The 16644-nt window shown below is 37.9% G+C and overlaps 1 protein-coding gene across 2 annotated transcripts in view; it reads left to right on the forward strand.

Annotated features, from left to right (window-relative positions):
- Nucleotides 1-16644, forward strand: part of SLC9A9 (solute carrier family 9 member A9) — a 602343-nt gene that overhangs the window by 206079 nt on the left and 379620 nt on the right. For both annotated transcript variants that reach the window (XM_010381303.2, XM_030929287.1), the window contains exon 6: nucleotides 6007-6112. In XM_010381303.2, coding sequence (XP_010379605.1) covers nucleotides 6007-6112 — 106 coding nt within the window. The remainder of the gene's footprint in view (nucleotides 1-6006; nucleotides 6113-16644) is intronic.

A 16644-nucleotide genomic window follows, 5' to 3' on the forward strand; every position in this document is an offset into this window, starting at 1 on the left:
GAGGGAATATTTTCTCATTTCTCTCAAGGATGTGCTTAGCTAGTATCATTCTCAACAGAGAGGAAACAAGTTAATTCATTGCATATAACAAATGGCTTAGGGCAGTGGTTCTCAAGATTTTGGGTATCAAAACCTTTGCAATTAAGAAAGACCCCCAAGAGTTTTTGCTTATGTGAGATGTATCTATCAATATTTACCATACTAGAGACCAAGCGCAGTGGCTCATGCTGTAATCCCAGCACTTTGTGAGGCCAAGGTGGGCAGATCCCCTGAAGTCAGGAGTTCAAGAGCAGTCTGGCCAAGATGGTGAAACTCCGTCTCTACTAAAAATTCAAACATTATCTAGGCGTGGTGGCAGGCACCTGTAGTCCCAGCTTCTCAAGAGGCTGAGGCAAGAGAATCACTTGAACCCGGGAGGCAGAGGTTGCAGTGAGTTGAGATTGCGCCACTACACTCCAGCTTGGGCAACTGAGCGAGACTCAGTCTCAAAAAATAAAATGAATAAATAAAAAATATTTACCATATTAGAAATTAAAACAAATTCTAAAACATGTTTTTATTAATGTATTTAAAATAACAATCGCAAAACATTTGCATGTTAATATAAATAACATATTTTCACCAAAAGTTTATTTTCCAAAACAAAAAAATTAGAAGAGTGGCATTGTTTCACATTTCTGCAAAGCTCTTTAACATATAGTGCAACAGAAGACAGCTGGATTCTCATATCTTGCTTCTGCATTAAATCTGTTGCATCATGTAGCCTCTGGAAAATTCCACTGTACACTAATGAAAGAATTAGAATAAAAAATGCAAGTAACATATTCTTGTTATTATGAAAATAGTTTTGACCTTGAGGATCTTCCTGGATAGGTCTCAGGAACCTCCAGGGGTCCCTGGGCCACACTTTGAAGCCATTGCTCTTGGGCTTAAGAGCTTGTTTTCCCCAAGGAACCCTGTTTGAGGAAGGCTACAAATGTGTGCATGCATATCATATATTCTCCATTATTACCTCAGTACCAAAATGATATAGCATATTGATGTTTAAAATAAAATTGCAAAGTTTTAGGGCTAAATTCTTCATGATGTTTTGTGTAACTTAAAATTTAGAATGACCTCAATAAATTGAACAACTAGTCATTAGCTTTGTAATCTGGTATTGTTTCTCTGACTCAGAAGAGTTAGTCTTTTCACTTGTATTCTAGGATTACGATTGACAAAACTTGACTGGCAAAATCAATCCATGCATCAATTTTGCTGCTGAATCTTTGCTGAGAATTTAATAGTTCTCAAAATAATTCCCATATTTCAGCCTGCACCCAGATACCACAACTTTTTTGAAAGCCTCTCCTTCAGATCTCACTGTATACAATATTTCAGGAAAGTAGGAAAAGTTACAGGAGAATTTCCTCCTCCATCCTCCTTCTTAGAAAAAGAAAATACATTTTCACAATAATCATTTTTTGGAAATGGAAAAATGCTACCTCGGTTATGAGAATACCAAGGTTCTACACCTGTCAGGCCTGACACCGATTCAGCTGCAAAAGCTTCAGATGTTTTTGATTCTCTATGTGTCATGGACAAGTGTCATACATACTGATTTGCACAGAAAACCATAGAGAGCACTCTCCAAGGGAGAGCCAGCATTTTGACAATGCTGAATGACAACATAGGAGGACGGGGGTAGGAACTATTCCATGTTATTGTCCTTCGACCCAGGCTGATCTTGTGCTAGGTTGCTGAGAGCTGCCACATTAAAATATCATTTGAAATTTAAATTCCTCATAAAACACTTAGAAAATAGGGGTCACAGAGCTGCTAATGGAGATTCTAGGGAAGGGTCTGTCACTAAATCACCCTAAAGACTTGGAAGTTCTGAAAGGGCATCAAGAAAGTGGTCAGTTGAAAAGACAGCACTTTAAAAAAAATTGTAAAACATCTAAGAGTAAATACATTGAGATACTCATGGAGTCATGTAGTCACTCTCTGTATTTTTATCACTAGGTGGTGTGGTTATCATCTTTGAGATGAAAAAGGATTAGTTTTGATGCTGTAATAGAGTTGTAGTAGGGGAAAAGACCCTTGGTATGATGAAGAAATCAAAATATTGTATCATTTTAGTGTTACAGTTTTCTCTTACAGATTGAAAATTGTCCTGTGTTTGACCCTAGCAGTGTTTCATGAAACTTGCATTATCTGCCTCCAAGGTATTCTGCATATTTTCAACCCTCCTCTAGCCTCTAACTCATGTGTTTCTCTCCTGACTCTCAGCAGATGATCTTACTTTCCTGAAAAGATGCATTCCCCATCTGCCTTTCAGTTTTCTTCTGCCTTCTCCAGACCTTGCTCCAGCAGTTTTCTCATCCTTTTTCTCTGTCTTCAACCTCTCTTTCCTCTGGCTTATTCTTGTCAACCTATAAATTAGATGTCTAAGAGAAAGCCTCACTTAGACCTCACAGGTTATGGATTTTTCTCTCTTCATCCTTTATCAAAAGCTTCTCAGAGTGCAGTCCATACCACTGGCTCCTCACTCGTTCCCCTCAAAGACCTTTACCATTTGATGGTTGAAATTATTTTCTCAGAGATCTCCAGGGATTCAGTAGTATTTCTCAGTTATCACATTCCTCTACTATGCTTACCTAGAGGTAGGGGTGTGTGTGTGTGTGTGTGTGCGTGTGTGTGTGTGTGCATGCATGTTCATCTACTTGAGCATAAGATCATATGTGCTTGTATCTTTTATTATCAATTTGAAAGACAAAGTGAATTTTTCTCTCGCTACAACATCAGGTAGGAAGAGGGTATGTAGAGGAGAAGGAACTCCAAGCCACAAGTGAAGCATGAGAATCTGCCACTAAAAGATGAGTGGAACTAAAGTAAGATAAAGACAAAATGACCAAATTGTCTGATAAAATCAAAAGTTTAAGAAATCGGATTGCATCTTTTCCCCTTCCTATCCACACAATGTCCAGAGTGTTTTCCTCTTGTGGTCCCAAGAACTCTCACTTACATGGGCGTTGACTTTTAGTCCTGCCTTGGACCTAGGTTATCCTTACCAACCTAGCAAGGTGTGGGCAGAGTTGGTATGTGCATGTCCACGGCTGTCCCGAAGATTCTCTCCTGGGGAGGTGCTGCAGAGAGTCTTGGACATTGCATATAAGATTGAGCCCTGCAAGGGAGCTAATAAAATGAGTTTTTTTTAAAGCTCCAAGCTCAGCAGCAGAGTGGGTGACTAATTTCCTGACTCACCTATTCGACTCTTTGTGTTCCCAGCAAAATACTCCCTCTTGTAGGACACACTGCCTAGCTTTATTTCAAAACTATTCCATTTCTTCACAGGGTAGACAAGAATGTGCAAAGTAACAGTTTTCTCTTGTGTGTGGGACATCGTTTATGAAATGGAGTTCAGTTCTTTGTTCAAAAGGAATTGTGGGAATGTCAGAGCAGTTGTGAACAAAACTGGATATTCAATTAAAAGCCTTTCCTCTTCAAAGCTCAAAGCTTTCGTTAGACAGATGTAGAGTCTTCCCCATAGGGCAGAGGGGCTCCGTAAGTGGGGAGATGGGGTAAGGGCCTTACCTTCCTTTTCGTGGGCCTAGGAAACCTCCATGGAAGTGGAGATGGGCTGCAAGTCCTTTTCAGAGCTTGATGATACAAATGAACAGCTACAGAGACTAAAGTTAACAGTAGAGAGGCCACGATAGAATGTTCTAGTTTTAAAAAGTTACTTTTATTCCACAAAATCCTAGCAAAAGGAAAATGTTGCTAACCAAATCCCACTGTAACCTTTTTGTTTTAGGTAGATGCAGTGTCTTAACTCTATCCAAAAAGGAGAAAGAGATTACTTAGCAGAAGTGTTTGCTTCCTCCCTCCCACCACCTGCAACGTCTAAAGGTTGTGGCAAATGTTAACAGCTTCATGCTAGTAGAAAGCAGATCTCTGCCATTTTACCTATCATGATTAATAGGACCTATTCAACTAGAATAATAAAATTGATTCTATGCCTGATAAAATTGGATCTGGCCAATTGTCATGTCAATTCATGGCATTTTCTTTCTTTTTTTGGATTTTGCAGTAGCTTCTTAAAAAAAACTTTTTAATTGACAAAAATTGTATATATTATGGTATACAGTAGAATTTTTTGGAATATGCATATCTTGCAGAATAGCTAAATCAGGCTGATTAACGTATGTATTAGCTCACATGCTTTTGTCATTGTACTGAGAACACTTAAAATCTGCTCTCTTAGCAATGAAGTGTACAATACATTGCTATTTAATATCGACTATATTTAATGTTGTATGATAGATCAAAATCCAGAGTCATTCCTTGCTTCCTCCCAAGCACCAACACCCACCAATTTTCCATCTCAAATATCTCTGGGGTGCTGTCACCTCTGCTATATCCTCCTTGATGGTATCTCTTATTCGTTCACTCATTAAAGGCTTATGATGTTGCATCACTGTGCTAAGGGCTTGTGGCACACAGGGAAGATGAAAACCAGTGAGGTACATTTGTGAAGTACAAAGCACGGTGGTCATTGGTCTATTAGAACCCAAGACAATGAAGATATAAGAGTTTGGGAGCATGAATCCGGGCCTCTTCCTGTCCTGGTACAACTCATCTCTTACCAGAATTACTGGGAAAGCCTCCAGCCATGTGTCCATTCTGCCCTCTGCCCTTCTGCCTGAACTTTATTTCCAAGGTTCAGATTGTGTCATTTGTCTTATTAAAACTCTTAATCACTCTCTATTATGAAAGAACAAGCTCCAGACTTCTTAATCCTACCTATAAAACCTTCAAAGTCAACTTGACTTTCTTGCTTTTATTCCCTCGTAGCACCATTTTGTACAACACAGTTACTAACCTCACCATCCATGAAATAGGAAAAAACAGAATTAAAAATACCCACTCTGCCTTAAACATTTGCCATCAGTATCATTTTCAACCTATCTCTTTCCCCCTTGGCAATTAATTCAATGGATCATTTTCCTAATGATTGCTGTTCACACTCTGCTTAACTGTTTTAAATGTCAAGATATTGAATAGTTTTGATGAACACAGATAATCAGCATGTGATTATTGACTGCCCTAATGTATTCACAGAGGCTCAATACAAGAACATGGCGTATAGTAGCAGGCAACCAGAAACAAATCCTCATGTACTGTTCTTAAGAACACTGAGTCCATCTTTATAGGTGAGCGTGATCTCCGGACAGAATGAGACCCAGGTGGAACCATTCCTCCCTTCACAGGAGTAGGCCATTGCAACAACTTCATTTATTCATTCACTCATTCATTTAGTCATTCATGCATCAAGCAGTTACTGAGTATGGCCTAATACCATGTGTCCAAAGATGAACCCCATTTCTAGGGAGCTCCCAGTCCTTTCTGTGGTAAGTTCAGTGATTTGATCCAAATGCTGGGATCCAGGAAGGAGTGAGTCAAGTCTCTGCTGAGGCAGTCGAAGGGTTGGGAGGGGGACACTTGAAAGGTTCTTAAAGAATGAGAAAAAATGAGTCTTCAGTAGCAAGAAGTGTGTGTGTGTGTGTGTGTGTGTGTGTGTGTGTGTGTGTGTGTGTGTTTAAGGAATAGGAGGATGGCAGCAAGTGGATGAGAAGGGAATTGCTGCCACAGTAGAAGGAATCAAAATGCAAAGGTAGTTAAGAAACTACACAGTGTGTTTGGGAAATTATGGCAATTTCAGTGTGACTTGAGAAAGGCAGCAAAGTGTAGGCAAAGGGGGCAGAGGGAGATGAGGCTGGAGGGTAAACAAGGTGCAGATTATAGGAGACTTGTACTTGGGAGCTCAAATTTTGTCTTTAAGCAGTAGTGAGCCAAGACAAGCCTCTAAGCATCAGATATTTTTTGAATAAAGGTCTGGTGTTAGTATAGTCATTGGATTTGAGAAGATAAGCATTTAATTAATGTTTTTGAGCAGTGACCATAGCCAAGGAAAACTCCATGCCTGCATCCCAGCTAACTGCATGTTTGTGTGTGTCTTCCTAGTGACAGTGCTGGCCATTTTCCATGAACTGCACGTCGACCTTGACCTGTACACACTCTTGTTTGGAGAGAGTGTGTTGAATGATGCAGTGGCCATAGTCCTTACATAGTAAGTACCAGAACTTGGCCTATGTTTCTTTAACCATGTGAAATGTGCTTTCACTTGTATCTTTTCTCTTATGTCATGGAGTTACAGGCAGTCTCTAGCTTTTTTCAAGGAATTGTTATCACAGAAAATCTCCATAATGGGCACAATTCATTAGGCATCTAATTTCTAATACTATTAATGGGTTTTATGTTTCCAGCTTATTACAAGATATTACCTAGAGGGTAACTTATTTTTCTCAATGCATATATTTAGCTGATTCACTTAAGGTTCCTAAAATGCACATAAATGAGCTTTTTTCATTTCAAATCAATGTCATTTAATTTTTTGCCTTATATAAGTCACTTTCCAGATAATAGACTAATAGAAACCCTTGTATTTATGGGCAGATTGGCAGATTGGAGCCAGAACCTAAGGGTCAGAATACTCTTTATTTCTCAATGCAAAGGTAATGCTGTATAGGAATGCATACGTCTTTAAAAAATCACATGACAGATGAAACTGATGGAGCTTCAGCTCAGCACCAGTGCAATTTCCCTTTGTGCTGGAAGGATTTTAGGGTGGGGGGATGAGAGCCAGTGCTCTTTCCTTACCTCACCTTTAGACACTTACCATTTATCTTTAATAAATGCCACTTCAGTGGCTTTCACTATGCCAGAGGTCTCGTCTTGGTTTTAGATTAAGACCAGCATTTTGGGCAACTGTCAGATATCCCAAAAGAAAGTCGATATCTGATAATTAAATGTGACAAAAAGATTCTATTCTGGGTGTTAATTACTTCAAAAGCAGTTGAAAATGTATTGTGAAGTAACAAAAGATTGTTAAAAGTCAGATCTCACAGAGGGGAGTAGGAAATGACAGAGCAGCACTACTCTTTTTTTTTTCTTTCTTTTCGCCAGTTGACATTTCTTAAGGCTGCTGCCCCCAAGTTGTCAGTGAATTCAACAACTTTCAAGTGTGTCTCCAAATATACTTACATTTCACCTGACCATGGAGAAGTGTCTTTCCTGCTTTAAATGAAAATATCAGCGAGTGCAAATTAAGAGCAAAAGCCATAGGCAGATTCACAAATGGTAAAGGATGCTTTTAAAGAAACACCAAGAACAATTAATTAGGACATCAGAAATCCCTGTCCAAGAAATACTAGCGTTAAAAGAACATTTGGAGTAAAACTCTTTAAAATCTGCTGAGTTCCTCATTTTTACTTCCTGAGCTGCCAAGTTGGAAAAGGCCAAGCACAGCAAAACCACTAAAGTGCAAATGAGCTTGGGAAAGAATCATGCCGACACAACCAGGGAAGGTTTGGCCTTTCTGCTTTCAGGACTACCATTCACAGTAGTTTTCCATTAAAAGTGCAGACGCTAAGGATAAATGTTGATGCTGTTGAGCACCAACCTGGGAGCATTTGAAATAGTCCATGTAGTATCTCCTCAGGTCAATACATGGTTGGTATTGCAGGTGCCTCTCCTACCTCTCTACCCATGTCTTCATAATGTCTTAATAAAAGAAGATGTGTTTTGTACCTTGGCAAGAGCTCTTCCTTTCTAGGAATGAGACGTTGCCATTCTAGCTGAAATCTTGTACTCCTCAGCTTCGGCAATTCTGGTATCGTACAGTGATCCCAGTGAGCTCCAATGTAAAATAAAGGGTAATCCTAAGTAAAATCATTTCACTTCCAAAGCTTACATATTCGAATACCAGCTCTTTCTTTCCATGAGCTCTACTGAGTGGTCTATAGCACTGCCATGTCCTGGCCCAGGCTGTCTACCAGTGCTGTCTGCTGCTCACCATTTCCTCCTTTTTGCACATTTCCATGTGCCATTCTCTTCACTTATTCTCACTTGCTCATTTGCTTCTTAAACTTAATTTATAGCACACATACTATTCTCTTTGTACATCTATTTACACAGGTATATTTCCTCTCCTTGCAATGCCTTATCTCCACACACTCTCTGCCAACCATTTTCTGGTTCCCTTAGGAAAGCCATATTTACATATCATTTAAAGGTCTTCTATGACTTTCAGTCTAAAAGTTCAAACATTGTCTCTCCATTTTTCTTTCTCTTCACACTAGACCCTGTATAGCACCCTGACACAACTCTCTGGGTGGTATCTCGCTGCCTTTGGATAAGGCTCACTCCTCTTGGGTTCACCAATTCAGCTTCTGGTTCTGTCTAATCAAGTCTTTCAACTATTCCCTCAGTCTCCTTCTTTGGGAACCTCCAGCCCACAGGCTGAGCTTCTGCTTCACCCCTGCACAGCATTGGATTTACATATATATTTGCCTGTCTAGATAGTAACTTTTTGAAAGCAGACTCTATGTACTTGAAGTGTGTCTTAGAAGAACAAATGGAAACTTCTTTTGTGTTTTCCCTTTCTTCTTCCATCTTTGTGTGGTTTTGAAGTTTAAGAACAGTGATAGAGTTATTCTTGTGTCATGGGAAAAAAAGTTTTCCATTTTGATGTGAAACCTAATTATTGATGACTATAACCCTTGACCAAGCCCCCAGAGCCCCTCTGAAATAGCCATATACTTTTATTTACCTTCTCATCTGCCAGCAAACCCCCTTGCTTAAGAACCATCTTTTTTAGTTTTAGTATTTTTACACTTTTAATAGTATTGTGGCAATACAGTGCTCTAGTATTTAGCCACATTTTAGATTAAAGCAGCTTTTCTTTGCTAATCTAAGAAGCATATGATTAATTATAATACTGTTTCTTGGGTTAACTGTGCTCTGAATTTCAGATACCTAACATAATTAAATTTGATGGCCACAACTCTTGTACGTAGCAGCAGCTGGTGGGTGCTATATTATGCTCCTGTGATTTAAAATGATCCAGAATTGTTTGTGCTAAAATGCAAATAACTTTATTTGACATGAAAGTTTTGAAATTAGCTTGTCCCTAATTCATACTGTTATTTCAAACATAAAGGGAATTCATGCTCAAACATGTATGCATACTGCCTCACAAATGAATTCCACATGATACATTTGCTTTTCTAAATGTTATTTAATAGGCTATGAAGGATGGCAAAAGATATATGGAAGAGATCTCAAGGGGTGTGTTTTTGAATCCTGAACAAAAACCTTAATTTCAGAAGCAGCATAATAGAGTAGAAAGAAACCTAGGTTAAAAGTCAGAAGATTTGGTGTCAAAATGGCCACTAATTAACTGAGCAATTACTACAGCTGACAGGAAACCAACCCAAACTGAGGTAAACAAAAAAGGAATCTGTATTAGCTGATGTAACTGAACAACCAGTAATAGAAATGGCTCAGTCAAGGATCCAATGAAACGAACAGGAATCTTTCTTCGCTCAACTTCATGGTTAGCGCCCTCTTCTAGTTACAAGATGGCTGCCAGCATTTCCGAGGGCTGTCTCTTCAGGAGATTTGATCAAGAATTTTTGTTCCACCATTCCCAGACTAAATTTTAGTACCTTTCATAGATTCTGATGCAGTTTCTCTTGGAATAATCACTATGGCCAGTAAAGGTACAGCATTTATTTGTTTGGGTCTAAGTCACCTGCTCCATGAGTTCAAGGGTATATAATCAGCTTCATTGGAAGAACATGAGCTGAGACTGGAGCAAGGTGGAATTATTGCTCAGGTAATACTGCCATGATAAAGGAAAAGTGGATGCTGGATAGTAACACAACAAAACAAAACCTAGATCGGGGTCCTCAACCCCCAGGCTGTGGACCAGCACTGGTCTGTGGCCTATTAGGAATTGGGTCACACAGCGGGAGGTGAGCAGTAGGCCAGTGAGCAGTACTACCTGAGCTCCGCCTCTGTAAGATCAAGGGCGGCATTAGATTCTCCTAGGAGCACAAACCCTATTGTGAACTGTGCATGTGAGGGATCTAGGTTGCACACTCCTTATGAGCATCTAATGCCTGAGAATGCCTTTCATCCCGAAGCCATCCCCTCCCCCAATCCATGGAAAAATTGTCTTCCACGAAACAGTTCCCTGGTGCCGAAAAGTCTGGGGACTGCTGACCTAGATGACCACTACTGTGATTTTGTATGGCCATAAACTCCCTATGCTAATTTATTGATCTAGAAAATGTGAGAATAGTTGTTCCATATACATTACGGAATTATTCTGAGTAATAAAGTAATTACGGTTGTAAAGGCCCTGTAATCTACATAGCCTATGCTATATAAATATAAATATAATTCCTACCCTTATTTATATCAATATCTTTCATTCTACTTACAGAGATCTCTCTGGTTTTATTAAAATGAGTAAAGATAAATCTGCTTCTAGTGAAGCATTTCTTCATAAATATGGCATTTTATGATCCAGGAAAGTTAGAGAATAACCATTTTTATATGTGATTTCCTCTATTAGGAATGAATCACTTAGTTAAGACATACTGTCTAAAGTTGATAAATCAAGAAATAGAGGTTGAAGTATTAATATGTTACTTAAAGTTATAAAGGTGCTCACAACCAAAACTGATATTTCTTGTGGAAGTTAAGCAGAAAAAAGGAGAAAGAAAAGAAGGGAGAAGCTAACTAAAATTCTGCATCTGGCATACTAGGAAATGAACAGATGCTATGTGGAGTTGCTAAGTCAAGAAATGAAAATGTATGCATATTGTTAAGAGTCATAGAATAACAATCAGAAAAAATAAACCCATAAATGGTTAAAATCAGATACCTTTGCTGTTTAGGATCATGATACAGGCAAAGGATGAAAAATAAGTTAACTCTTTATTTTATACTCTTCTATGCTGTCTGAATGCTTTTAATGTGTTTGCATTATATTTACTTATATATTCTTCAGGTGATCAAGCTATCAAACGCAGAAACTATAAAATAAAAGCCCATTTGTTTGATGGCAACAGAGTCAAGCAATCCTAGCAGGCAAAAACCACTACAAAAAAATTAAATGACGAATGATAAACCAAGGGAAGCATTTTCAACACGTGTTGATCAGTTAATAGTCTTTGTAATATACACGATGAATTGTTAATCTCATCACTATACCTAATTCATTATTTACGTTACCTTGAGCAAGTTACTCAATCCCCCTGTGCCTTGGCAGCCTCATTTGTAAAATAAAGACAGTAATAGCACTTACCTCACAGGATGGGTTTAAACATAAAACACCTAAATCAGGGCCTAGTGCGTCATGCTCAATACACATTAAATGTTAGCTGTTGCTGTTACTCCTATCATCAAAGACCAATAATAAAAAGTAAGCATAATAGAAAAATGGACAAATGATATAAATAGTGAATAAACAAAAGAAGAAACATAAATGGACAATAGCTGTACTAAATAAGATCAGCTTCACTAATAATGAAATAAAACAAATTAAACCAACAATGGAGTACTATTTTTACCTGGCAAATATTTGAATCTTCAGGACTCAAAAAAGAATAATCATACTTGGAGTAAGTCAGAGTTTGGGAATTGAGAACCCTCCTATATGACTGGTGAAAAAGGAAAGTGATAATACTTTTACAAAGGCAATATTTACTGAGTCATTAGAATTTGTGAATCATTTGATCCAGCAATTTTGTTTCTAGATATTTGTTCTAAGAAGTAATTATGGGCATGTGCAACAGTCTCTTCATGGAGATGAGTTGAGCAATGAGTCTCTCCACTGATTTGAGAAAGAAGTTGTGCACAATGGTTACTAGTTGGTTGAGTGAATTATAATATATTAATATCATGGAACCCTATGAAGTCATTTAAAAAATGATAAAGAAAAAATATGTTCATGTTAATGGGAAAAGATATTCACAATACATTTTTAAGTAAATAGGAATATTTAATGTATAATATTTATATTTAATAAGTATTAAATAAGAAAATTTAGTGTATAATAAGATCTAGCTTGGTTAAAAATTCACAGGCAAATTTATATGTGCAAATGCATCTAAAGTTATACTAATATACATTATATGTATTATATATGAATATAATTATATATGATGAAATTTTATATATTTTTATTATACCTGTATATAAACAACATATAACATTTATATTATTTATATATAATTTATATGGAGTCAGAAGTGTTATGTGGAATCACAAGTGATTTTAATTTTTTTCTTTTGGCTTGCATATATTTATTTAAAATAGAGCAAACTACTTATGATAGACTCTGGTCCCGAAAATCCCCATTAACATACTTAATAATTGGCAACCTTCATTTAAGTGCAGATTGCACAGAGATAGAAGTCTGAAATTCTTTTTCTACCCATGATAGAAGAGAAAGAGGATGTTGAATGTTTTGGGCCATTTATCTGCAAAACAGAAATATTGCCATTGTTGTATTGAAACCTACTTGTAAAATAATTCCACAGTGTGCAAATGCCTCCAGGTTTTCTTAGAGATAAAATAAGTATCTCATTAAACAGCTGACTCTTGGATGACAGTAAATACATACTAGATGTCTTTATTCCCTGTTAAGTAAATGCTTATAAGGAAATTCGATGTCGATTATTTAAAAAGATGAAGAAATGGAGCACCAATTTTGACTTTTTAATGAGACTGTTATGCTGCAGAGAAGTTCTTGCTAGATAATGTCATTTAAAGTGTGATACCAGTGAATGCTTGACACTTTGAGTGGCATTTTGAAAGACTACATTTCTTACCACCCATGTATCTTAAGGGAAATTTAATATGGAAGGTAATTGGATGGCTATGGGACTCAAGCAACCGTGGAACTGAGGGGAACCTTGAACTATCATCCAGCCGTTCAAGAGAAATGTACTGAGGATCGGTATGTGCTAGACATTATGCCAGGTGTTGGTGATATAGATTGGATGGGCATAGCCCCTCATCTCGGCCCTCAATAATCCCTCACTGAAGCAGGCAAACAGTAGCTATAAAGGGATTTAATATGCGTAACAAAACCTAACCCTAAAAACCATCTCAGAAAATAGCTTACATGTATAGGGTTTGGTTATAAAAAGATGTTCCTAAAATAATTCCATTTTTTATCTTGGTAACATCATCTTGAAGTAGATTTTGAGTTCCTTAAAGGCAAATTTTCTCCATCCCTCACAACACATAAGCAATTATTTGGTAGTTTCTCCAATAACTACTGAATGAATGAGTTGATAGACTCCTTCAGAAGCAGATGGGGACATTTTATAATACTAATCATTAAAACCTATTCCAGAGATAGATATTCAATGTTCATTCTGATTCTTCCAACTTTTTGAAAAGCCTTGTTAGAAACCCTCATTAGTGCTCCTCAAATTTGACCCATAGTTGTAAACACAGAGGTGATAAGAAGCTGTCCCTTTTTGATCAGAATTAACTGAAATTGTTATCACAACCAGAGGTACATTTCTCATGAATCTGCTTAACTTAGAAACAAGTATCTTATATCTTGACACATCTTTCTGAAGGTTATTCACTTTGATATTTGCCTTGAAAACTGATAATCAGCATGAAACTCATTTATTTTGATGCCTGTCTAGGTACTCGAGTGATACATAATTTAAAAAAAAGAAAAAAAGTTGGCCAGGCGCGGTGGCTCAAGCCTGTAATCCCAGCACTTTGGGAGGCCGAGACGGGTGGATCACGAGGTCAGGAGATCGAGACCATCCTGGCTAACCTCGCCGGGCGAGGTGGCGGAGCCTGTAGTCCCAGCTACTCGGGAGGCTGAGGCAGGAGAATGGCGGGAACCCGGGAGGCCGAGCTTGCAGTGAGCTGAGATCCGGCCACTGCACTCCAGCCTGGGCGACAGAGCGAGACTCCATCTCAAAAAAAAAAAAGTTAAGGCCGTTTTTGCTTAAGGACTCCTTGTCCTGGCAGTCAATTTCATGCTGACTTCATTTTTCAGACACCAGGTAGCATCACATGGCAGGAATGGGAAGGCTACCCTGGGATCTTTAAACAGAGGCTGGGAAGCAGTGCTCAGCTGGCTTCCAGCTTTAAGTTGTGCCCTCGGTGTGCTGCCCACACCCCTGCCTGCTGCTGCTGTCTTGTTTGTTTTTCTCTCATTCCTGTTCCCTGGTTCCTGACTCTGGCATCTCCCCTACCCCACCTCTTAATGTCTCTGTTCCGATTACTGGAACTTGACCTTGATTATATTCTGTGACTCTGTCTTTTGTCTCTCGGATGAGATCTGACATTCACTGGCAGCGTCTCCAGAACTCAGCCCCGTAACTTAGAACTTGCTTTGCTCATGTCAAGTCATGCGTGACAAACTGGCCTACCAAAAATAAATAAAAGAAATCCATGTTGATGGTTTCTTATCTCAGTTCCAATGTACTTTAATTTATTGGTGCATAAGTCAGATGCAGGTGATGAAAGTGATAGAAACCGAATTCAAATTAGCTTCAGCAAAATTTGTTCATTGGCGTGTTTAACAGGAATTGAGCTGACTCTGGACATGCCAGGCTTAAGACTTCAAGCATGGCTGTCTATCCTTTCTTTTTCTCTATTGGCCCCGATTGCCTCTGAGTGCTAGCCTCATTCTTTCATGGTGCAGATAGATGGCTTACTCTAAAAAGCAGTAGAAGTTGACTAATGGCATGTCCAGGCTTACTTTTTTTTTTTTTTTTTTTTTTAGCTCAAAATAACATTTCATTCTCCCAATATTTGCATATCAGTCATGAAGATTCCATTTGCCTCTGCTTGTATCAGGAGATCACCCATAGGCCAATCACATAATACTCAAAGGGAATTGAACAAGGTAACTGGTCAGATCTGAGTCACATTCCCACCCCTGTGACTGGTGACATGGAATCCATTATTGGAAGAAAGTGGTTGGAGGACAAGTAAGAATAATAACATCCATATTTCATGATCCTAGAATGTTCAGAACATCGTGGATTAAAATGATAGGCCCTATGCACTAAAAACTCAAAGAAAGGCTTTATTTTAAAAAGCAAACATTACTAAATGTAGAATTGATTCTGAAGGAGAGAAAAGGAAGTTCTCCAAGTGTGAGAAACAAGGGAAAAATCACAGCAAGAGTGGGAAGCTGCCACTGTCAGTGGCCATGTGATTTTACATAGCATGTACTGCTCAGAGGTTTTGGAGCTGGAATCCCATTTCCATATGGAAATCGAAACCCTGTCTAAATGTTCACTCATAGTAATACATCTTGAGCAAAGCTCTTTGAATAAGGCCTGCAATTTCAAAGTGTTCCTTCAGTCACACACACTGTGTAGAGCAGCCTTAAGAAATAGCGATGAAACTTGCCATCTATCTGGAATTTGAGAAGTCAAAATCCCTAGCCTGGGCAGTTGTGATACAGGAAATGTAAGCCAGTAAATTAACGTGGACCGTTTTCAGGACTAGTGAAACAACTGCCCCAGCCATATCCCCTCTTCCTATTTCCAAATACACTGAAACTGCCCTGAAGTGATACTTTCACATCCCAGATACATAGAAATCCCACTTAAAAAACACAATCTTTTCTGAAAATGAGCTCACAATAAAAAATGTACAGGCCACAAAGAGAATAACTCCACCATGCTGAGTAAAGGAAGGAAAGAAGGGAGATAAGCAAAACAAAAATAAATCAGAAGAACAAGCACCCTAAAGAGCTAAACAAAAAAATACAAAACTACGAGAAAGATTATCAAATGAGCACACTAAAAAGACTAAAGAGGTAAATGGTGGAGTGGGGAAAAATCAGAAAAGAATGGGATAATACGAAATAAAGAACTTTTCAAAATGAAATGTGCAAATATTGACATTAAAAACTAAAGGGAATGACATAAATGTCATATTAAACCCACCGATGAAACAGAAAATAGAGTTGACAAATGGCCCAGCATGTAGTACAGATAAAAAAATATGAAAGGCTAGTTAAGAGACATGGAGTATAGCACTTTTTAAAAATCCAGAATTCATCAATAAAAATTTCAAAAGGAGAAACTAAAGAGAATTGAATTGTGGCAATATTTTGAAATGATAATGGTTGATAATTTTCCGAAATTAAAGAGATAAATGGAAACATCACATTATGTCTAGAGCTGGATAAATTAACACTAATTCACATTCAAATACATTACAGTTTTTAGGTTTATTTTGTTGTGTTTTTAATTTTGAAGAGTCTATTTGAGGAACAGTGAGTCATGAATCAAGCAGCTCTAGACCTCAAGTGGTTGAGCCTTCACCTAGAGGAGGGGAAAAGCTTTTATAAGATATTTGAGGAAGCAAGACAAAGAAAACATTTGATTGATTATTGTTGTGAAATGTGAGCTCACCAAAGAGAAAGAAGAAATTTTAAAAGCAACCAGAGAGGGGAGATGGTTTATTTTCAATAAGGATTACTTACACTTACTTACAATTTGGATGGCAATAGTTTTCTCATTGGCAACAACAGCTGCTTAGCTGCTAGAGGATAGAGGAATAATAGGTTCAAAGTATTGCAGGAAATTTATTGACAGCCCAGATTCTAAATTCAACTAAAATATCATTTAAGAATAAGATTAATACATTTTCAGTTACTTTACCACTCATCAATGATAGGATTTCTGAAGAATATAATTGAGTAGAAATAGGAAACTAAACTCAGAATAAGGGAGAAGCAAGGAGAGTTGA

Source organism: Rhinopithecus roxellana, chromosome 1 (genome assembly GCF_007565055.1).
Source record: "Rhinopithecus roxellana isolate Shanxi Qingling chromosome 1, ASM756505v1, whole genome shotgun sequence".
NCBI classification, from domain to species: Eukaryota; Metazoa; Chordata; class Mammalia; order Primates; family Cercopithecidae; genus Rhinopithecus; species Rhinopithecus roxellana.